General features: G+C 44.4%; 1 protein-coding gene across 1 annotated transcript; it reads left to right on the top strand.

Moving 5' to 3' along the window:
• The first annotated feature begins 19,642 nt into the window (after window positions 1-19,642).
• pou3f1 (POU class 3 homeobox 1) lies at window positions 19,643-22,488 on the top strand. The gene has a single exon (XM_069656067.1). It carries the CDS (start codon window positions 19,683-19,685, stop codon window positions 20,808-20,810), a length of 1,128 nt encoding a protein of 375 aa, XP_069512168.1. The 5' UTR covers window positions 19,643-19,682; the 3' UTR covers window positions 20,811-22,488.
• Window positions 22,489-23,072: the final 584 nt, after the last annotated feature.

Here is a 23,072-nt window from a genome sequence, read left to right as displayed (position 1 = left end):
CACTGTCTGGATATCTGGGAAGTGTGCTCCTGCAATTACTGTTTATCACCATAGGTGCCGCCAAAGAGAACGAAACGGAGATCTTTGAGATTATCACTTTAAATTTTGCTTTTGTATCAGTGAAAATAAACATTATCTATACCGCTTCTCCTGTTAAGGGTTGCGGGGGAGCTGGAGCCTATCCAATCTGTCATTGGGCGAGAGGCGGGGTACACCCTAGACTGATCGCCAGTCAATCACAGGGCTGACACATAGAGACAGACAACCTTTCACGCTCACATTCAAACCTAGGGACAATTTTAGAGTCACCAATGAACCCAACAGTTCTTGCATGCATGCACGGTGCATGCACGGGGAGAACATGCAAACTCCCTATGCTGCCTAAGTCAAAACCAGGATTCAAACCAGGAACCTTCTAGCTGTGAGGCGACAGCACCACCGTGCAGCCCTAAACATGATCTTATTTTATCTCATGATTTGAGATTTCTTTTAGTTCTCCTGAAATACAGCATCAACACGCAGTCATATGCATCTGATAGAGAGACGTTACTGTGAGAAAATGTTCATTAAACAAACGTCACCGACTGGTTTTTGTGCTTTGCTCGTTTTTCTGCTTCAGGCACTAATCAATCATCAAGTCATTTCTCTCACACTGGTGCTCAGCTCCTTTTATCAACTGCCAGACTGCCTCAGCTGCACGGTGATACCCTGCACAGGTTTGTCAGCTCACTTTAAATTACCACCAGTTAAAAAGTTCCCATGCGTTACAGCCTTGTGTTGTTACAATGAAAATGTATAGGAGTGAAAGGGACACAGGATAGTTGAAATAAAAGATGTGTTTTTTATTTAAATGAAATTACAACCACTGAAGGATTTAGCAAGGTTTTAGGATCTTCTCGACTGTTTTTCAAAGCTAGAAAATGTCTTTTTTTAGTTTATTTTGCTGCTGTAACATTTAAAACGTTGTCAGTCTTTAATAGGATTTTATTTTATTTCAAAATGAGAATTTATTAGAGTATTGAAGGAAGATGTACAGCAGAAAAGTGGCTGTTGTAATGACTAGGTTAAAGGTTAAACTGAAATAAAGTGTCAATCATGTATGCAGCCCGATGCATCCGGCTAATCATCAAATTCCTGCAACTTTTCAGATCATTTGTGTAAAGAGAAGTAAACATAAAGAACAGGAAACAAATTCTGAATTTAACCTTTGGCTGAAACGCTTTGGCCATAAGTCACCCTTTCCCTCTCTGCCCTCTCGGGATGTTAGCCGTCACAGATGCAGCACGTCTGGCCCCTCTCTTCTGAGGGTCAAAGCCGGCTGTGTCTGCAGTGGTAAAGCACTAAGGAGAGTGTCTGTCTCTGTGTGTGGGTGTATCTATGTGCGTGTGTGTTGGAGGGGGAGTTGGAGTGTGGGCGCATGCAGATGGTTCACAAGCCAACCTTTCAATTAGGCCCGGAGTATAAATATCCGTGGCTGATTGGAATGTGGCGGCTGCTGGCACAAAAGGCCGGGCTTGGCCCGGCTCCAGGACCCCGTCGCTCACTCACTCTCTCAGTCACGCTGGAAGCCGCCCAAGGTTACTCCGTCAATGGACGCAATGATTTCTAACTCCCTGTGTCCGCCCGAGACCACCCTCCCTCCTCCATCCCTGTTTCCATCCCTCCTTCTCCGCTTCCCGCCAGCTCCATAGCTAACTTTCCATTTGAAAGAGGCCTTCAGCTGAACCCAGTCGGAGGTTTGATGTCCCTTCTTTCCCCTCATACGTTTTTGTGCATCAACCGGATGTTGAAATTCCCATTGCAAACGGTGTTAAGTGTGTTTTCAGCTTAAAAAATTTCAAACAAATTTCCTCCTATGAGATTTTGTATATACTCGTATATATATATTTCCGCCCACAGCGAGTGTTTGGGTTCCAGTCCAGCTCCTAATCTTATTTGGCTAATGCTGCAGGTGAACAGTCCCTGTATCCCGCCTGGGGAGACCCTGTATATCCTTCACAGATTATAGGGATGAGCTCCCAGACAACTTATCCCCCCCGTCCCAAAAGCCTGTCACTGTAAGCTGTCTGAGAAATTATCCACACACCCAGACACACGGAGGCGAGGGGATGAAATGACAAAGCAGAAATGTTTTGGGAGAAGGATATGCTATCACTGTCACAGAGAGATTCTGAATGTTGTGCAGTGCACAGCCTACAAATAGGATTGGAATTATTTCTGTTTAAATGTAAGCCATCTTCTTACTCCTGATTTTACTTGTGATATTTTGAGTTTTGGAACTTTTCTTACACTTTTTTAGCCTCCTACAATTTCACAAAGCTCTCCTCTGATGCTGCATTAAAACACTTCTAACGTAAAGTTCAGACAGCTTAAGAGTGATGCCCAACCAGAAATATCACATGCCCCTTTGTTAAGAAACCTCCCCTTTTCTTATCCCCATCACCCCCCCCCCCCCCCCCCCAGACCCCCTTCTCTGCAACCCACCTACCCAAGCTGTGTCAGGGAAGCCCCCCAGTCTCTTATGCATCCCTCTGGAATCAGGAGAGATTAAAAATTAGGGGATTAGGTTCCCCTCCTCACCCCGTAATCCAACAAAACAATGCTTTCTAACGTCGGGCGAGAGCTCCCGAGGCGTGGGTAAGTCCTCCGTGTCAGTTATTCCTTATGGAAGGGTTCCCTCGGAAAAGACGCGCACTCGCTTTCTGTCTCCGACCGCCTCCTTCTTCAACCCAACCCCCTTTTTTTTTTATGATCCGGGCCTGTAATGAGGCAACATGGGAGATGGGGCCTAATATCTGCTAATAGGGTCAATGGAATAAACTGTTTTATAGGGGTCACTGTTGGCACAAGGACGTGGCGGCTGCTAAATGCTTGTCTGCTCTGCTTCCAGTTGTAACGATGATCTTTTTTTACAACAACAATACAGCGTCAGGCAGTAATAATGATCGGGATAACAGTGAGGAGCCGCGGTGATGTAAGACAGGGGCGGGCTACTGAATTAAGGCCCTGTTTTAAATATGTCAGTGCCACGCTCGGGCTGGAGCTATAGCCGGCCATGGGATGCACTCCTTTAATTTCATCGCTCTGTCAGCTTTTATTAAAACCCATTTGTCACAAAGAGAGAGGGAGAAAACGTTAAAAAAAGAGAGAGAGAAAAAGTAGTGCAGGAAGGGGAAAAGACACAGATGGAGATTGTAAGAGGGGGGAAAAGAGGACGGAGGGGGGGTAAGAGATATGAAAGAAAGAGACGTGGGGACAAAGACTTTCCTGAGGTGCAAGATAACAGAAATTGTTGTTTTGAGGAGGGGCAAGTGTTGCGGGTGGTGTTGAAGGTGGGAGGAGGGGGGGGGGGGGAGGGATGGGTTGCCACCACCTTGGGGAGTGGGTCTTATAGGTGGAAGACAGGGGTGGTAAGGAGGAGTGGGAGGGTCTGAGGGGCTCAGCAGGAGTGATTAATGATGAATCGTGGGTATAGTGGACCGGTGGGACTCCCTCATCCCCGTCTCCTCCAAACCCCATCCTGCTCATCTACCCCTCACCCTATCCCCACCCCACCTTCATGCCCATTTGTAACTGTCTCGGGAGGGGCTATCAAGGACCCGGTGATGTGCCCCCTCGTTTTCTTGAAGACAAGAATGAGAAATGTGTCCAGAAATGTGTCATTTTTTTTGAAAATCCGGCTCGTTAGATTCCTTTTGGACGGCTGCTGTTTATTAATGTCACTGACTCATTACTAATTATTCTCCGTCTCTTTCTTACAAGAGGGATTCCTTCAGATCTCAACAATGCGCTGGCAGTGACTCACGCGCTACTCAGTGAAATATTAACATGTTGTGATGTTTTCTTTATTGAAAGCATAACAGGATTACGTCCCAACTCCAGTCTTTTATTTTGAAGGGCGGGGAGAAGCTCGTTGCAGCATGTGCATTTATTTGTTTACGCCGGGGACGCAGCGAGGATCTCTGCCAGAGAGTTTATGTGCCTGTCTGAATACGTGAGTGCAGAGTGTGTAGCACGCACACTTTCCACACTCTAATAGCTTTGACTTGGCGGCAGGTTCTGATATGGCATCAAAGTGGCCCCGCCGCCACACTTCCACCCCGTCCTGTGGTCCCTTACTCCCTGTCATCCACCTCTAAGCCCACGCACCCCAGCACCTACAATCAAAAGAAAATTAAATGATTCATTAAGTCTTCCCGCCTCCTTCACAAAGTAAAAACATGAAAAATAAAAGACAAGAAAGGGCGTTCAGAAACACTTGTTCAATGCGTTTCACTTCCGTTTCTCTCTTTCTAACTGAATATTACATGATGGCACTTGACGGAGAAGAGGAGGAGGATGGTGAAGAAAAGGAGAGAGTGAGAGAGAGAGAAGAAGAGGGAGGAGGGGGTAAAATGAAGTGTGACAACATATGAATTTCAAATTTCCGAGGAGACATCAAAGTGCGCCATCCGGGGTGTCTCTTCGACAAGGACACTTTCTGATTTTTAATTCCGTCCCCTGATTGTATCGCCGAGGCCCTAACGAAGAACGGAGGGGCAACGCCAGTGAGTGGCATCAGGCAGCGAGAGATAGAGCAGGAAAGGGAGGGGGGAAAAGAGGGGGCAACATAGAGGAAAGAGAGAGTAAGTGAGATCAGAGGGGGTTAGAAGAGATAGATAGAGGAGGAGGAGGAAGGAGAGAAGAAAGGAGAGCCTCATCCAAACACAGGCGGCCGGGGCCCTTTGTTGTCGAAGCGATCATAGCTCCTCTTTCATCAGACAGAGAGATGGAGAGGAGCGAACGGAGGAGAGACAGTGAGAGTGAGAGCGATTCACTCCTCTTTCCGCTGGGGTGACAGGGACATGGATAGAAGGAGGGCAACTTTTTTTTTCACCCTTTGCACATATCAAATCAAGGCTGCTCTTCCAAGGACTTATCATGTCGCGCACACTTTAAGAGCAAAATGCTTACAAGTATAAGTGGGTGTGCATGCTAACTGTACGCTCACTTTAACCTGGAACAATATGTCTGTTTGCTCAGTCGATAAGCTATAGTCAACACACACACACACTGTTCTATGTTGCTAATCGCTGGTCGTGTTCCCTCTTCCTCCTCTTTACAGTTCAGACGGCGGCTCACTACCACAGCGGTCTAATTGCCTGGGAGGCTCCCAGCAGGAGTGTGGCAGGCCTCTGGCATTCCCATTCCTGGCAAAGCTCTGCGCCAGTACTTGCCGCAGTGCCAGCCTGTCCGCCCTTGCCCGGCATCCACGCCAGGGATCTCATAACCCAGAAGGATTCCCCATGAGGAACTCCCCACAAGGCCTGTTTGGAAACGGATGGGAAACCCCGGGAGAGCAGCGGAGAGGTTGGAAAGGTCAGATTACTGGCACGTACTCGCATGTAGCGCACTCTCTCCTTCTCTCTCACAGTACTCCTCATCTTTTCCCCAACTTACTGCTGAGTATAAAAAACATAAAATAACAGCTTTTATAATGATCCCAAATATGTTGCCAGTCTCAAGTCATGCACTCTCAAGTAAAAACAGGGGCAGAGCAGGGGCAGCTCAACGTTCTTCTTATAAAGTGGAAACTAAACCAGTTTACCTGGTGCCATCAATCACTGTGATGATGATGTTGATAAAGGATAAAGACTAAAGGCTGTTACGCTGAACCAGTCTGGATGTAAGGGCCCTCTGATCCACACCAGACTGCAGGCAGAGCTGCAGGCAGCTAAAGCAGCACACCTGGGTTTAATAACCATGTGAGCGTCACCTTTACCCCACATGTGTTACCTCAGTGGCTCAGGTCACAGCACAGGAAGCTACTGTGGGAACACCGACCTGGAGTTACCTAAGAACATGCAAAGTAGAAGGGAACAAAGGTTAGTTATGTATCAAATCTGTGTTCGAAATGAGTGCTAATTTATTTTTTCTTGAGTGACGCTGTGTGTGCCTGCCAACACTCCTGATTTGGGCGGGAGTGTCTCTCATTTTAACCCGCTCTTCTCCCGATTTGCTCCCTCTTTCACAGTGATGCCAATCAAACGGGCGTTCCTCAGCCTCTATTTGGGATACATGTCATACGACCTGGCAACCCAACTGGAGGCAGCGGCAAGCACGCACAAACCATTCTATCTCACTGCGGCGGCTCGCGACCTCTCTACTGCTTAGCTTGCTGCTGAAAATGGCTGAAACGGGCCCAAATAAGAAAAAAAACGCCTCTAAATTTAACCCCACTTGGTGTAAGAAATTCCCCTTTATTGCCATTAGCTGCATTGATACATACCATGCATTTTGTAAGGCGTGTAGAAAGGACTTTAGCATAGAACACGGTGGGAAATATGATGTTATAATAAATACGTTTTGTCACTGAGTGATGTACTTTCAGCCATAGAGAGAGAGAGTCATGACATCACAATGGCAGATCATGGAGCATATTGGACCTCCATGGACGCGACTCTCTGTCTATACGGCTCTGGATACTTTGTTCGGGGAGTAGGCGGGGCTGCTCCTCCGCTGTCCTCACCTGCTTTCGAACAGGTTGTCATCGGCCTCATAAGGACAGTCCTTGTAACACATTGCCCACAAAAGCGCACATTGACCTGATACTAGGTTTTGACCTGGTCTTGTATTGTAAAACATGGTCATACTTTTGTACATTTTGTATGTTTTCTGATTGATTTTAATGTGAACCTTGAAGGGAAGACTATTTGAAAGTAAGTTTCTAAAAAATGCGGTTATTCATTTATTAATTTTTAGTGTTAAGGGTTGTATGTCGACAGGGTTGCTGGGTATAGGCCGATCTCCCTCTTTTTCACATCCTAATGTTGGCAGGTATGACTGTGACAAGAGGGATGAAGTGTTTTTTATAATGTGTTTTTGTCAGTTCTCCAAATTGAGTCTTTTGATGTTTTAAAATACGTCTGAAATGTAGAGTGGAACATTTTTTGTCCCTTTAAACTTGGCTGAGATCTTAAAGAGAGTATCTCACAGAGCGCACTGACATTATGAAACAGCATGTAAAACAGGAGTTCCCTGTGTGAAGCTGCAGTTATTTGGCATCCATGTATTTGAAAGTTAAGTTGAACACTTCCTCTAAATGTTACGATGAATAAATCCAGACTAAACAAACAAGCAGTAACATCTTGCCACTTTTAACAGATCGCAGAATTAAGACAGAAGGTCAAGCCCCCTGTGCCATGCACCTCACATCACCCTATAACACACAGACACACACACACACACACACACACACACACACGAGGGCCCCTCCTTGGTTTTGGAGAGGGGTGCATGGTGAAGCAGCTGGGAGACGTGGAGCCACAATGGCCCTTTAGGGCGAGACGGTCCTAATCCGTCCCCCGTCCTACAGCGCCGGTGAAAGGAGGCCTGTCAATCATAGCGCGGCACCCTCGGGTCTCTCAGATGGGCGTGCTCAGATTTAGGATTTACTGTACCCCCTCTTTTCTGTCTTATTAAAAACCTCTTTGCAGACAGACAGAGATACATGCATGCACGCAAACACACACATGCGTGCATGTACAGTTTGCTGCCTTTTGTCTGTCACAGCTTTATAAAGACCTGTCTGTGCGTGTTCGACAAAGAGACCAGGACAAGTGAAAATGTGCAGATGAGTCATGATTCACATGTTTATGCTCACTCCAACACATCATGCTTAAAGAAATGTTACGCCAGACCTAAAAAAAAACTCCACATCAGACGGAATTCATTCACATTTTTTATTTAAATTATTTTGCTTAATCATTACACAGTGAAATTATACTTCACTTTACATACGATGAGGGCATTGTCAATTCAAATGAGCAGTTAAACTTCAAGGAGATAAATGCTGCCTGTGTTAATGATGGAGACAGCCATGTAGGAGCAGGGGATGTGTGTGATGATCATTTTGGAAACATTTCATAGGCCTGTTGTTGCCTCACACACACACACACACACACACACACACACGGTTATGGATGGAGAGGCAACCATACAGGCAAATAAGATGCAAAGGCAAATACACACGCACAGATACACACACTCTAACACACACACACACAGAGTAAACAGTTATTTAGAGGTGTCAGACACTGCATGTAATATCCTCTGGCACAGTAGCAGTGTGTGTGTGCATGTGAGTGTGTGTGTGTGTGGTGCCAGTGAGCCGTCAGCTGAGCCGAGCAGTGCACTGTCCGTTGCAGCTGGGTGATGGTGATCAAATCTAACAGACAGTGAGGACCGGAGCACGCTTTCTGCCTCACAGACACCGAGAGAGAGAGAGAGAGAGAGAGAGGGGAGAGAGAGAGAGCACTAAGACCGCCTCTGGCCACCATTATCTCTTCAGCGCGTGACTGTGTCCATGTGAGTGTGACAGTGTGAAAAATAGAGTGTTTGTTTACTTACTGTGTGTACGTGCGTGCTTGCGTGTGTGTGTCGGGGTGTTTGCTTGCTCATGTGTGTGCCTGTCGGTGGATCCAAGTGAGCGCGTGTTCATATTTGCTGTTCAATATGCTGAAGCCCATATAAGTGACTGGGAGATAACTACTGAGCCGGATGACGTGGCGGGAAGACGCTGCCTCTCAAGGCCCTAATTCAGCCCCTGCAGCCAGGTTCAAACTTCTCCTCGTGTCCCTCTCAGACGACCGGTTCATTTATCGCAATTAGTACAGTCTCTTTGGCTACGCTCGTCTCTTTTCAAATGAGTTTAACCTGCTGTTAGCTGTTACGAGCCCATTAAAAGAGCACTGACGGATGCAGATAGCAGCTAGTAACGGTCTTGTTTAGAGTTCAAATGTTGGGGACACATGAGCAGTCCATGCTGCACTTTCTGCTTACCTGCAATTTTGTGCATGAATGCAGAAATCACCTTGTAATTTCAAGGTATTTAAGTTAATTGTTAGTAATAGAGAGACTAGAAATAGAAATGGAATAGGAAGTAGTAGTAAATGTTAATGTGAGATGTGTTTAGAAGTGGCCCGTTAATGATGCCGTTAACTGAAATCATGGAACGTCCCACCATGTGATATCTTATCTTTTATTATCTTACATCTTATTGTCTATTTTTTTTTTATCTTAATCTATATTCTATATACTCCTGCTGTCAAGTTCTCTGAGTACTGCTGACACCAAGTCAAATTCCTTGTATGTTTAAACCTTGGCAATAAACTTGATTCTGATTCTGATAAAGCCGCTTTGAATAATAATAAGTATTAATATTTGTCTTAATAACTGTGTACTTCGGGTTCTGGTTTGACTTGGTAACAAATTCAGTGACACTGCCCCCCGCAGTATTAACATACAAGAAAAAAACAGCCTAACGAGCGTCTTGCTGATGTGGCATCCCCAGAAGGTAGAAAAAGAGACACTGCAGCAGCACTTTTTTTTCTTAAGTTCAGACGAATAAAATAACTTTATTAACGTTAGTGAAGCTTTGTCAAAAGAAACACTGACTGTTGATAAAAGGCAGGACACAAACACTGTGTCAAACCGTATTACCTCTGTCGACCAATCAATTTTTATTTATAAAGCGCCGAATCATAACCAAAGTTATCTGAAGACACTTTAAAAAAGAGCAGGTGTAGACCGTACTCTGTTTCTAATGTTACTTAGAGAGAGACCCAACATGAGCAGCACTTTTTACAAACCCTACACTGCTTCCTAAATATAGAGAAAGGCTCAGAACAATCTCAGAAGAAACAATTAATCAATATATTTTTTGGGGGCTTTTACCTTTATGTACAGGACAGCTGAGGAGAGACAAGATATGTGGGGAGTAGAGAGTGCACCAAATGATCGGCAAGACCAGGAGTCCAACCTGTGATCAGTGCATCAAGTCTGTAACCTCTGTTCATGGGGCACCTGCTCTACACACTGAGCTAAACCAGTACCTGAGTTAATCAATATTAACAGGATTATTATTATATATTAACAAATTAAAATGCTGCAAATGTGACTCATTTGTCAACCAATCACAGGGTTTTATCAAGTGCAGGACGTAGTTCTGATCACTGTCCTCCTTATCTTGTATGTTTTATTAGCTTACGTCTAGTTTATTCATTTTATTTTTATTTATTATTCTGACATTTAATATGGCAAACTGATGTTTATATTTTCCCCTCTTGGGACAATAAACGACTTACTAATGTACTCAAATCACAGAATAGTCCGCTGCAGGACGCTGCAAACAGAAAACAGCACAGAACTTGGAGAGCTGGCCTGGAAACACACCACTGACTCACACACACACACACACACACGCCACCTCTGCAGCCTGAGCAGCCCACACACTCCATCCACACATCACTCACTCCTCGCTGTGTGTGTGTGTGTGAGCGTGTGCAAGCACAGAAACAGAGATGAATGACCGTCTAATCACTCACACAATGCAGCTAAGCCCCGTAATGAAAAGCGTTGATAAGAAAAATTAGCATAAAACCTAAGTGGTGCCGAACGAGACAGTGGACATAAATGAAAAGACTCGGCCGCCATAAATCGAAACCATAAACACAAATATATGACTCACACTCATAACTCAGAGACTTCCTCATCCTACGCTGACAAAAAAATGACCCTAAAGCATATGTACACGTATCTGCTTCATCCTCACTTTTGCTTTTTGTTAGTTCCCGCAGAGCCGGGCCCTCCACTCATAGCACGGTGCAGTAAGTTTTAATGGTAAATCAACAAAGGGCCGACATGAAAGAAAGGCTAGCTTTCCAGTTTGCAGGGTGAAGAATTATTCATCAGCACTGTAGTGTTGCACTGCAGGCGAAAATCCTGCAGCAGCGCTCCATTTTAATTGCCAGAAAATGACTGTAAATGATACAGAGAGAGAGGGAGACGGGGGCAAAAAGAGGGAGACAGAAGCAGAGAGAAAGGGGAAAGAGAGTCGGAATTGAAGGTATAAAGAACAGGGGGGGGAAAGGACGCCCCCCTCCACCAACAGCTGCCCCCCAAATTGAAGGCCATGGTGATAAAAAGCTATGTGGCAATCAGAGAAGTAGAGTGTCCCCCCCAGCAGCCTAAAAGAGAGATAGTGAGGGGAGAAAAAAGGGAGAGGAGGGCGAGGGGAGCGCCATCAAAAAAGGAGTGGTGGGATTAGGTCTGAGAGAGAGTTTACTACGCTCTTTTTGTGCGCCGAACCTGCAGGATTAGAGATAACAAATGTTAGCCGAGGACGGGCACCTGCTGTGAGCCGAGAGGAGGAGGAGGAGGCGGAGGAGGAGGAGGAGGAGAGAAGAGCTAACCCGCTAAAACAGCAGAATGGGCTTTTGTGGGCCCCGTGCAGAATTAGAGGAAAGAGAGGCTGGAAGGGGGAGAGAGAGAGAGAAGAGAGGATAAAGAGGGAGGGAGCGCAGGGGCAGAGAAGTGAATGGAACGGGTACAAAGTAAATTTGTAATTGTCAAACAGATGAAGGAGCTGAGATTTTGTGGAAGAGTAAACATTGAACTTGCTAATCTGCGGACCTCGACGCCTGAGCTGCTCACAGCGACTGTAACGCTGTTTCTGTTTGCTCGAATCGCACGGCCTGAAAATCCTGAGATCAAACTTCCTGTTTAAGAAATAAAAAATTAAACAAATTTCTCAACTTTCTGAAGTCTGTCAGCTCTTATCCGTCCCTCTCGTTGTTTCCTAAGTACCTTCCGCACCGTCCTCTTCTTCGTCTTGCATTTGGGCGTGTGTGTGTGTGTGTGTGGCTTGAAATTGCCGCTGGGGCCTGGGGACCTCGCCGCCCTGCTCTCTGCAGTGACCCCAGCCTCAGGAAGCACTCAGACTGGTCAATCAACAATTAAAAGCCTGTCTGTAGCCACTAACTCAATTCAACCACTCAGCTTAGTGCTCCGCTAGAGCCGAGGCACCCAGACAGAACCGAGACAGACTCAGCAGCACTGACCTCCTCACACACACACACGCACACACACGCAGTGGTCCGAGCTGGCGCGGTCACTCCTACACAGCCGTACCGATGTTTGAACCTCAAGGGGGGTGTCTCGAACAAATGCTTCCCCTTAAGGTAAGCAGTGGATGCACACGTGAAGCAGCGGGCGATTTACCTCGAGGCCTAGCCTGGGCGAAAGGTCACGACCTCTCGCTCACAAATGTCTTGGTAACTGCACTCCAACCTGAGGGTTTAACCCTGCTTAGTGTTCAGTACTGAGTTTGACCTTTTCTTTAAGGCATTTACTGTAGTGGCCTGTGCATTAACAAAGTGTGTGTGTGTGTGTGTGTGTGGCTTAGGATTTCAACTTTTCACACACATGCTGACGTACATTCTTAAGGACAAAACAATTGATTAAACAAGCACTTAAATAAAAGTGAATCATAAATAAAACGAACAGAAAAAGGGAGATTTAACTCTCACTGACACACACAGACACTCTTTTAAACACACACACACACACCGGCACGCTTCATTCACCCCATATGTTTCCGTTTTTTTTCCTGTTTCATCATTCACTCACTGCCTGAAAAAAAAAAAGAAGAGGACTTGGAAATGTAATATAAAAACAAAAGGCGGAGAATAACTGCAGGGGCTGGTAAACGAAGCATAAAGACCCCGAGTGACCGAGGGGAATTATTTGGCTCCATTAAGCAGGCATTAACATGAATTACTATCTAATTAAAATTAAACAGCTCATTAATAACTTTGCGGTGGGGCCTTAGTGTGGAAGTTCTCTGGAGTGTGTGTGTGTGTAAGAGAGAGAGAGAGAAGCTGTGTTGTGTCGTGGCCAAGAGAGCAATCAAGTGGGATAAAACTAAGCAGCTGCCCCAGAGGAAAGTCAGGGCCTGAGAGGGCTCACCTGTGGAACAAAACAAGTACGCCGAATTAGCCAAACGCTAAGATGTTCCTCTTTTAAATAAAGTTAACTTTATTCACCGTTTAATTCTGCAAGAGCCAAAACTAAGCTTAGAGGTGAAGACGCCAAACATAAACCTCCTCTTTCCTCTTGTTTCTCGTCCTCTCTCTCCTGATTGGTTCACTATGATCCTTCTGACTGGGGCCTCATGAGAACCCGTTTTTGTTATAACTCAAAGGTGCTTTATTCTACCATTCCAGTTCCTCATAACTGTGTTATTCAATTTGTTCCTAATGACTTTATATTATTGTTTTTTGTTGTGAGTGTTTTTATAACACACATATGTTGCGTACCAGCTGGTGCATATTTTTATAGATGGAACTATATATGACTTTCTTCCATGGGTCTTCATTTAAAGTATCACATGCTAACAGGGGAGGAGGGCACTCTGTCGGTCATTCTGAATGAGGCAGAGATGCACATGTTTCTGCAGGGTTTTTTTTACACAACTTCTTTACACAAAAAGCGTCTTCACTTTAATAAAAGTTTCGGGCTAAGCGGAAACTGCGCCATGCCTTTTCGGTTGTGGGCCCCGATTTGTGGAACACATTGCCTCGGCGTGCAAACTCGATTCCATTATTCAAAGCACAGCTCAGAAGCCACCTCTTCTCCTTGGCCTTTCAAATGACCTAAATTAGTTTAGTTTTTGTTCTTTTCATTTGTGTCTATATGATTCATTATTTTATATTTTCGTGTGTGATCTTCATTTGATTTATGTGCCACTGTCTGCAGAGCGCCTTGGTCAGCTCACATTGTTTTAAATGTGCTAAACAAATAAATCTGACTTGACTGTAACTTTTACTAAAAAGTTACTTTACTAAAATAATAATGTGTTATTTTTCTTCTGCAGATGGCATTACTTACAACACGTGTAATGTTTTTAGAAGACCGTTTTTTCTATGATGGTTGTTTTTCTTACAAGAAGCTTGTTCTTGTTGTCTAAAGGAACCTGCGAGCAGTCAGTAGTATGCACTAAATTATTCTTTAAAATGTAAAACAGATTGTTTGAAAGGTGCTAATGTCTTAAAAACTGTGCAGCACGGGGGAGTTTCATCAGATGAAATCTTTTACACTTAAAACAGGACTTTTTTTTGATAATGAAACGTCTAAATTTGTTGTTTAGAAAACACTTTTAATCTTAGATTAGTCTTTAATTGATCCAGTATTCAGGGGGTCATGTAACACCTGACAATGGCAAAGTGACCTGACAAAGTGGATTCACATGTGGTCTACATAATATAGGTGATTAAGTGCTTCTGTCTCTCTCACACACACTTTAACTCACACTCTAGTGTAAAATAAAAGGTTAAAAATGCTGGAATGGAGCAAAGCAGATTCATGAACACGTTTGCAGTCCTGCACAAACACAAACTGTGACGATACGTGTGAGACACGTCGACTCACTCCTGCTGAGGCCTGTCCGGTCGTGGCCTCGGTGTTGGCGAGCCGCTCGGCCTCAGAGGATCTGTCAGGAGGAGAGGAGACAGGGAGAAAAGGAGGGAGGGTCAGAAGTCTAAGATCAACATGTTACAGGTGTTGTCATCACATTAACAAGAGGACATCAGGCCAGAGAAGAGCGTGCAGAAAAACAACCTGTAACCTACAGCCTGCACTGATTTCACCGTCCTTTAAATGCAACATCAGCACGAAGAAACCAAAAACTTCCGAGGCTTATATCAGGTTTGCAAACACCCTCACCCTGTGTGTTTTGATAATGGAACCTTATTGTGAAAATCCACAAGCTTGTCAGGAGGCGACAGGTCCACAGCAGAAAAAGGTGAGGGAATAATGACAGATAGTCCTCAGAGATGGTGAGCGAATAACACACAGAGAGGGATATGGAGTTAGGCCTCAAATGTATGCCAGTGCATGCATCAACCAACCCCCTCCTCCTCCTCCTCACCCCACCTCCCTCCTTCTCTCCCCTGGCCAGAAGCTGTTTACCTCTCTATCAGCGGTGCTCTCTAAAAGCAGGGACCCCATCCATATTCACCGGCCTCAAATTCCTCTGCTTATCTCCCCCCAACCCTTGAAAAACCTCCCCGTGTTCCCCTCTGCACATACATACATACATAAACACGTCTTTATGGAGGCAAGAGGCAAGAGCGCAGGGGCAGGAGGGGGTCGGGGATAAGAATCACCTTGAATTCAAAGCAGAGGATTGTGGGTCCTCGGCGGGCGGACGGACAGACAGGCGGCCAGGCAGCCACACAGGCCGGCGTGACACACAAACCACAAGACAGGTGGAGGGAGGCTTTAAGGGGATGGGAGCAGGCATGTGCACCAGGGGCCATTGGCAATTCAGGGGATTTGGGAAAGTGAGGTGTGATGCTTATGGAATTGTGTGGTGTTAGATGATATGCGTCATTAGGTGGTGTGTGTGTGTACATGTTGTGTTTCTTCATGAGTGTGTGTGTCAGAGGCTGCTACAAATGTGGATCTTCAACCTCATGACGTGAGCATAAGACGTGTGTCCACTTAAGTGCCATCTTTTAAATTCAGTCTTTTTTATATGGAGGTTTTGAATGAGATTTTGTTTTAAAGTCACTTTAACCTCATTTGACACAAGTAACATCTCTTTTGGCCTCTTCACGAGTTATTGACAAATGTAATTGGATTAGCTGTTATTCCCACCATGGAGGGGACAGATCACTTGTGTTGGTGGCTGCTTTTGAAAGTGGGAGCAGGAGACTGGCAGATAAGGATTGAGAGTGTATAAGTGAGGGCTCAAAGAGTGCTCGAGCAGCAGCAGCAGAGACACATGGAGTATAGAGGGGGGACCGGTACCCCGTTCCTCTGCAAGCTGCGTTGTTTTGGGGATTGAAGTTGGGAACTCTCTCCACTACTAATTGCGCGCTGGTGCCTTTCATGAATATTCATCCTGGCGTGTTCAGACCCCGCCTAATTAGCCGAGAGATAGAGGAAGAAACTCGCACCTTTTACCACAAGAGAAGCGTCCCCTACCCCCCACCCCCTCTACGTTGCATTCTCAGGGGGATGCTGGCAGAATAGCCCAAGTTCATTAGCCAAAAAAGAAAGGGAAAAAGTTACCTGAAAAGCACGGGACGATTTGGTCTTCAAACTGGATGGGCAAACAGTGTTTTTTTTGTATTGCATATTTAGAGCCTATTACGCATGTCTATCAAAAAAAAAAAAAAAAGATAGAAAGAAAGAAAAATGGAAACGAAATACAATTATCTGATTGAGTGAGTTGGTGGATATTATTCTACTCGCTGTAGTTGGGGAGGGGGGTACATCACATGAATTTTAAAATCTAAACATGGCGCGTGGCAGGTCGAAACGTTCCCCCTGGAATTGAGGAAAAAACTTGCATTTAACATCTAATATGAGGCCGAGGCCGTTTGAAGAGTGCGAGCGAGTTATTCCAGGTCTACCTGTGGAAATAAAACCGGATGAGGAGTTTAAACTTATTTCTGAATTAAATGCTCTGCATATTTATAAGCTTGGAATAAAGGACTAAAATAACCTGCTCTGAAAACTTGATTTTTAATGTTAAAGATTCATGTGTTGGAATAAAAGTTTGAAATTGTTTTCTGATTAAAAGCACATCTTTGTTTGTCTGCTTTATTTAGGCTTTATCATCAAACTGAAGGCTACATTCTCCTTAATTACTAGTAATGGCTGTTTTTATATCTATTTATTTTTACACTCCAGCCTTACTGTACTGACAGAGAGAGGGAGGGAGAAGGAAACTTGCTTAATTGAAGGGTCGTTGGGGTCCTATTGGTTGAGGTCCTGACAATAACTGCTGCATATTAAGTAGACTGGGGGACAGACTAACACGTGACTGACTGGAAAGAAAAGGCCTTCATTCTTATAATAAACTCCTCAATTACAGCAGCACACATCTAGCTTACTGCGTTAAGTAAAAAAATACAGTTTGGTCAGCAAAAGTATCCCGTTGTTTTGTTCTGTCTGTGTTCAAATGCTGTTTTAGAATATCCTGCATTTTTACTTTGTTTTAAGGCATTGCTTTAAAAAAAACCTCTCAAGAAAGTGGAGAATAAATCAGATGACTGTGTTGTCAGGGTGACACAAAGGAGAGACTTGTGTCCATACTTTTTTTCTGGTAACTTCCTTGACACGCATCTCTGCGGTTAATACTCAGATTGCCTCACAATTTCTATCTTTTTTTCCTCCGTTCTAAAATCCATCATATCGTGCTCATTTCCAGCCGCTCTTCCTGTACGGCCTGTCATTCACCACCAAGTTTCTGTGTGATCCCTTTCATCGCGCGCACCATGGAAACCTCGTGCGTCCTGGCAAAAATGCACCTCATGCGCACACAAGGCCATATTCTTTCACAAAAGGGGCCAAAGCATCTGGATGTTTCTTTTCCAGCAGCTCGTCGCTGGCAGGACGAAGCACAAGACTGGCTCTGTGTGGCAGAAAACCACTGCTTTTTATAGACTGGAGGACAAGAATGAGTGAATGGCGAACGCATCTTCATTAAGCGCGAGCTGCATGGAGCTGCGGTGACACGCAGACACTGAGGTCTCTCAGGAGTTTAACACAGTGACAATAAGAAATGTACTCGCTGGGATATCCTGTTAATGAGTTGCGTTACAAAAAGCATTGTCCATCATTGTCTTACGTGTTGTATTCACGTTTTACACGATTTATTTTGGTCGGTTTTATTACCCATTAATTACACAAAATAAGGCTTTGTTTTAGAAATAAAAAGATCGGTAGCTAATGTGATTAAAATTCAAATTATTTCATGTTAAAACTGATTCATTTAATCATGCAAATTATTGTTTTTTTAAGAATTAATGAAAATACCGTTTGCAAAATGCAGCATAATAATTCTTAAAGGTGTTTTTTCAAAATAAGACACGTTCCAAACACAGCTGAAAAAGGAACATTGGATTAAAAAACATCTTCATCACTTCAGCTGACTTTGTTTCGAATGAATTCGCCTTAAAATGACGCGCAGAAAACTCGCGCGGATTGTCTCCCACTCATCCCAAATAAATATATAAAGGATGGGTGGACAAAAACCACGCCTTTCAAGAGATGATGACGAGCACCTGTGACCCCGACAACATTTTACACACACACACACACACACACGAGCGCGCGCGCCGGAGACAAGAGTACAGCAAGGACGCGGTCACAGCAGAAAGGAGACAACTTACCTTTTAGTCATGTAGTCCCGGATTAAAATGAACACTACAGTTGAGTCGTCCTGTAAATAGAAAGAAAATAGTCGCGTGGGGGAAGATGACAACAAACAAACACGCGGCAGAGATAAAAAGGCAAAACACTGCTTTCAGGTAAATGATGAAAATGGGACTGTTGCGCGTGAAAAAGCTTCCAAAAGCTCCTGTTTTAGAAGGAGTGGAACATGCGCCTGATTGCAGAGTTTTAGGCGAATGGAACGGGAGAGATGTAAGATTTGTTTAAAGCCCCGCATTTCCATTTAAGAACGTGATTGTGTTTGCAAAGATCCCTTTCAATCTTCGCATCTCCCCCCCTCTCTCTACCCCTCAGCGTCTCTGAGGCTGCTTTGCAATTCATAGAATTGGTAATTTGCTATTGGGACAAAACGTGAAGGGAAAAATAATCAGATCAACCGGGAGAGGTAGTGAGGAAGGAGCCAGGAGGAAGAAACACAAGGTTTCTCTCTCCAAGTTGCTGCTTAGTAAAAAAAAAATGCTTGGAGAGGTAAATGATATCAGAATAAAAGCATTTTTTATTTGCTTGAATTTTCAGGAGTGGAAAATGCAGAGCAGCTGCAGCAGCTTGGCAACGGGGATGCAATGTCATTTAAAATTAAATTAGACTGTTTTGTGATAAATTATAAATGATTAGGATCAGATATGGCACTAAACACTGATAGCTGCTGCGTTATTGCGTTCAGGATTTCAAAATAAAATACTGAATGACGTGAATAAATAGTGTGTAATATGTCACCTGCATGCGCGCGCGTGTGTGTGTGTGAGTGTGTGTGGAAGGGGGGTGGAGAGAGAAAGAGAGAGAGAGGGAGAGAGGAAGGAAGAGAGTGTGTGCATCTTGGCTTATCATAACTAAGTGGGTGGTGATGATGAGATCATACAACATTGAAAATTACCGAGACAATACAAATAAATGACACACGCGGAGGCTTTGAAATAGAGCAAATGCTTTCAGATTTGTCACACATTTAGAGTAGCATTCACACACACACGCACACACACATCTCAGAGCGGTTTATTTACACGCCTCTCGTTGTGTGGGAGGCTGCAGAGCTGCCTTATAATCTATTTAAAATGAGGAGCGCTATAATCATCAGTGACCTATTATAAAGGTGCACGAGCGTGTGTTTGAAAGTGCATGTGTGTGTGTTGGAAGAAAAGGGAGGGGGGGGGGGCAACCCTTAAAAAAAGATCCCCGTACTCCCCCACGTGGTTATTTGCAAAACAACCGATCTAAACTCGGGGAAAGCTGATCAAACCCGCTGCTGCAGGACGCGTCGGCTTCCTCAGAGAGAACTGGAGGAAGAAACTCCAACAGACACGCGGGGGGCTATCTGTGCGCGTGTATGAGAGTACTGTTAAAAACTCAAAGAGACATTTAATAAATAGAACATATGTTTTTCTATAACATATGTAAGACCGGAGCTTCATCCATCCTGTGCGAAAAATGCGCTGTTCCATGCGCTGAAGCCCTGCGCCTATTGAATGTGTCCCCAGTGGGCTTGGATCGGAGAGGAGCCAATACAAGCGGAAGGGAGGCGTGTCTTCGCTCTTCCCCAAGACCTCCCAGAGCAGGTTGTTGCGTTTGGCTCTAAAGCCTGGAGACCTCCGAAGTGCTCGTCAGTTTTCGAAGTAGGAGCCATGGCGACAACAGCTCAGTATATTCCGAGGAATAACTCCTTACCGTCCAACCCGCTCATGCATCCGGATTCGGACAGGATGCACCAGGGGACGACCTACAGAGAGGTGCAGAAAATGATGCACCACGAGTACTTGCAAGGGCTCGCGGCGACCAACACGGGACACCCGATGAGCCTGACGCACCACCAGTGGCTGCCCACGTCCAACACCGACTGGTCCAGCGGCACCCACATCGGACAGCAGGAGCACAAAGCCAGCGTGCAGGCGAGCCGGGACGACCTGAGCTCCGGCTTCCATCACAGATCTCACCTGGTTCACCAGCAGACGCAGAGTGGCCACCATGGCTCGTGGGCGCCTACCACGACCCACCACTTATCCCCGCTGTCCCCAGCATCCAACGGCCACCAGCCTCTGGTCTACTCCCAGCCCGGATACACAAACCTCAACGCGATGCTGAGCCCCCAGCCCGGCGCCCTGCACCACGGCATGCGGGACCCGCTCCACGACGACTCGGGCAGCCACGACAACCAGATGGAGTCGCCCCAGCAAGCGTTCAGCCACCACCAGGACCACTCGGACGAGGACGCGCCCAGCTCCGACGACCTGGAGCAGTTCGCCAAGCAGTTCAAGCAGCGGCGGATCAAACTGGGCTTTACGCAGGCGGACGTGGGCTTGGCCTTGGGCACCCTGTATGGAAACGTCTTTTCTCAGACCACAATCTGCAGGTTTGAGGCGCTGCAGCTCAGCTTCAAGAACATGTGCAAACTTAAGCCGCTCCTAAACAAGTGGCTGGAGGAGACAGACTCCAACACGGGCAGTCCCACCAATTTAGACAAGATCGCTGCGCAGGGCAGGAAACGAAAGAAGAGGACCTCCATCGAAGTGGGGGTGAAAGGGGCGCTGGAGAATCATTTCTTAAAATGCCCAAAGCCGTCTGCTCATGAAATCAGCACTTTAGCCGGCACTCTGCAGCTGGAAAAAGAGGTAGTCCGCGTTTGGTTTTGCAACAGAAGACAAAAAGAGAAAAGAATGACACCAGTGGGGGTCCCTCACCCGAATATGGAGGACGTATATTCCCAAGCAGAGACCCCTCCTCTACACCGCACACTACAGAGTCCTGTGCAGTGACTGTTTTCATGAACAATCCCAGCATTTCCGCAGGGGGAGAGAAAAAGGGAAAGAGACTGTGGAGTTTACAGTATTTAAGTTTGGCTTTTGTTCTGGGTTTTTTTCCTGAGAGAAAAGAGACATGGGAAAAGTTGAGCAGATGAGTTTTGCCCTTAGTATTCGGAGATGTCCAACAAATAGATGGCAAAAAACATTAAGAAAAAAAAAGAAAAAAAAAAGAAAAAAATATTCGCTATTATTGATTCCGTGCGCATTTAAAGTGAAACAAAGATTTTATTTACCAAAATTATATGGAGGAGACTTGCATAGAAGTGAATTTGATATCCCATGGCTGTATGGGGGAGTAATTTAATGTGGCATCTCCTCCTCGTGCACCATGAACTGTTGGTGTTTGCCTGGAAACGATCAAACACTGGAGATGAATAGCCTTCTTTTTGCTTTTTCAGGCTTAAACTGATTAACCAGACTTCTGAATATTAGTGTATACTTTCTTTGTTATATTAAGTGTGATGTTTTGGTTTGGAACTACTTTAACTTCAGTGTCTCTCTCTTTATGATTTGCTCCTGTAAGTGATCAGAGCAGCCTCCAGTTTTTTATTCTTTCCCTGTTTGCTCAGTGGGAGTTTGATGGTTTGGGAAATGATGGCACCCGAACACAAAACGAAAGGTCAGAACACATTTCAGAATTACAAAAAAAAATATCAAATGCATCAGGAAGTTTGAGTCCTGCTTGCATGCCTTAAAAGATATTTAAAGCTTTGCAGCTGACCACGTCGAAATTTGCAAAAAAAAAAAAAAAAGCACCAGACGCTAAAAGGGAAATTCTAAGAAAAAAAAAACGCATTGTCTTTTATTTTGAAGGGGTTAATTGTGTTGGAATTATTATTTTCTTTGCATGGAGCACTTATTTTTTCGTTGATATTTTTATTGCAATTTTATATTCGTTATAAAAATTGTAAGTGGAGCTAATCTCCATATAGGCTTAAACACAATAAATCCCATGTTTACAGGTTCCTGGTTGTCACCACAGAGCGCTGTCAGCTCACACTGCTTACTGCCTGTAATCCTGTCCTATCCAAAACATTACAAGAGAGATTGGTCACAAATGAAAAGTAATAATAACTCAGGTAACTTCAGTGCCCCATGTCGGAATATCACGCCTGTACATGATCTGATTTTGTGTTTTATTTTTCCTGTTTTGATCTGGTTTCAGCCACACCGCTTCCCTTTGTCCCACACATCCATTGTATTATATGAAAACGCTGGATTCGGAGAACAGAACATAATAAATCCTTAGGGGTAAAAAAGCGATGAAGGGACTTAACTTTAGATATATTTATTTTTTCTGACCTAAAAGGAAATCTGAAGAAGAAGAAGAAAAAAAAAAACACTCATGCGTTATGTGTCATTCCTCGATGCTGGAGCAGTCCAGAAGCCTACAGCAGAGCTACTCAATAAAGGAGAGGGGAAACATTTGTTTGTTTTTTTCAAGAAAAAATAATAATAATAAAAAAAGATTTTAGAGAAAATGTTGCCAGGATTATTTCCGATATGTAAATATGTCCAATATGTAAACTTGTATTTGTTCTGAGATATTGTTTTGTTTTTGTTTCTTTCCGGGCAGTTTTGTACACTTACTAATTCCAAGAAGATATTTTAATATGATTTCATTTATGAATCTGACCATTTATATATATATATTTATTTCTTAAACGTGTTTGGAGCTTTTTGTTCAGCTCTCTTAATGGTTATGTTGCAGTGGATTTCAGTCTGTTTCTCTTTTTGTTTACTACATTGGTTGTATGTTGATTGCTAAATGTAGACTGCAAAGTCACATTTATATTTATGTTATAGTAATATTTTATTACTTACATAAAACATATATACAAGAAATGGTCTTTTGTCTTCATTAAGATCCAAACATGTCGTCCTTTTGTTGCTGTGTGTTGTAGCATCGCAGGCAAAGCAGATAAACATGCTCCTAAAGTTTGATGCTGTTCAGCGCACCGTGTTCACTTTGATAGCAGTGATTCGTTATGTAACAGCAGAAGCTGTACATGTGCTGTTAAAGGGAAGAGACAACAGTATTTTACCTCAGGCACTCCCTGCTAAATCACACAGTCTCTGACGTTGTTCACATCTTTGTGTAATAATCGCAGTATTAAATTGTGCAATATTAATACGGAATCACTGTCTTTCATTGAGTGGTGGTTATTATTATTATCATTACTGCATTATTATAAGGAGTCTAATATTTGTGAT

The sequence above is a fragment of the Semicossyphus pulcher genome, unplaced genomic scaffold (assembly GCF_022749685.1).
Source record: "Semicossyphus pulcher isolate SPU_LCO1_2020_fin unplaced genomic scaffold, fSemPul1.0.p SCAF_9, whole genome shotgun sequence".
Taxonomy (NCBI): domain Eukaryota; kingdom Metazoa; phylum Chordata; class Actinopteri; order Labriformes; family Labridae; genus Semicossyphus; species Semicossyphus pulcher.
Note: the sequence above shows the minus strand (reverse complement) of the source record. Positions and strands in the feature narration are given on the sequence as shown.

Excerpts from the sequence above, each read along its gene's own strand:
- pou3f1 (XM_069656067.1), top strand. The coding sequence starts at position 19,683 with ATGGCGACAACAGCTCAGTATATTCCGAGGAATAACTCCTTACCGTCC.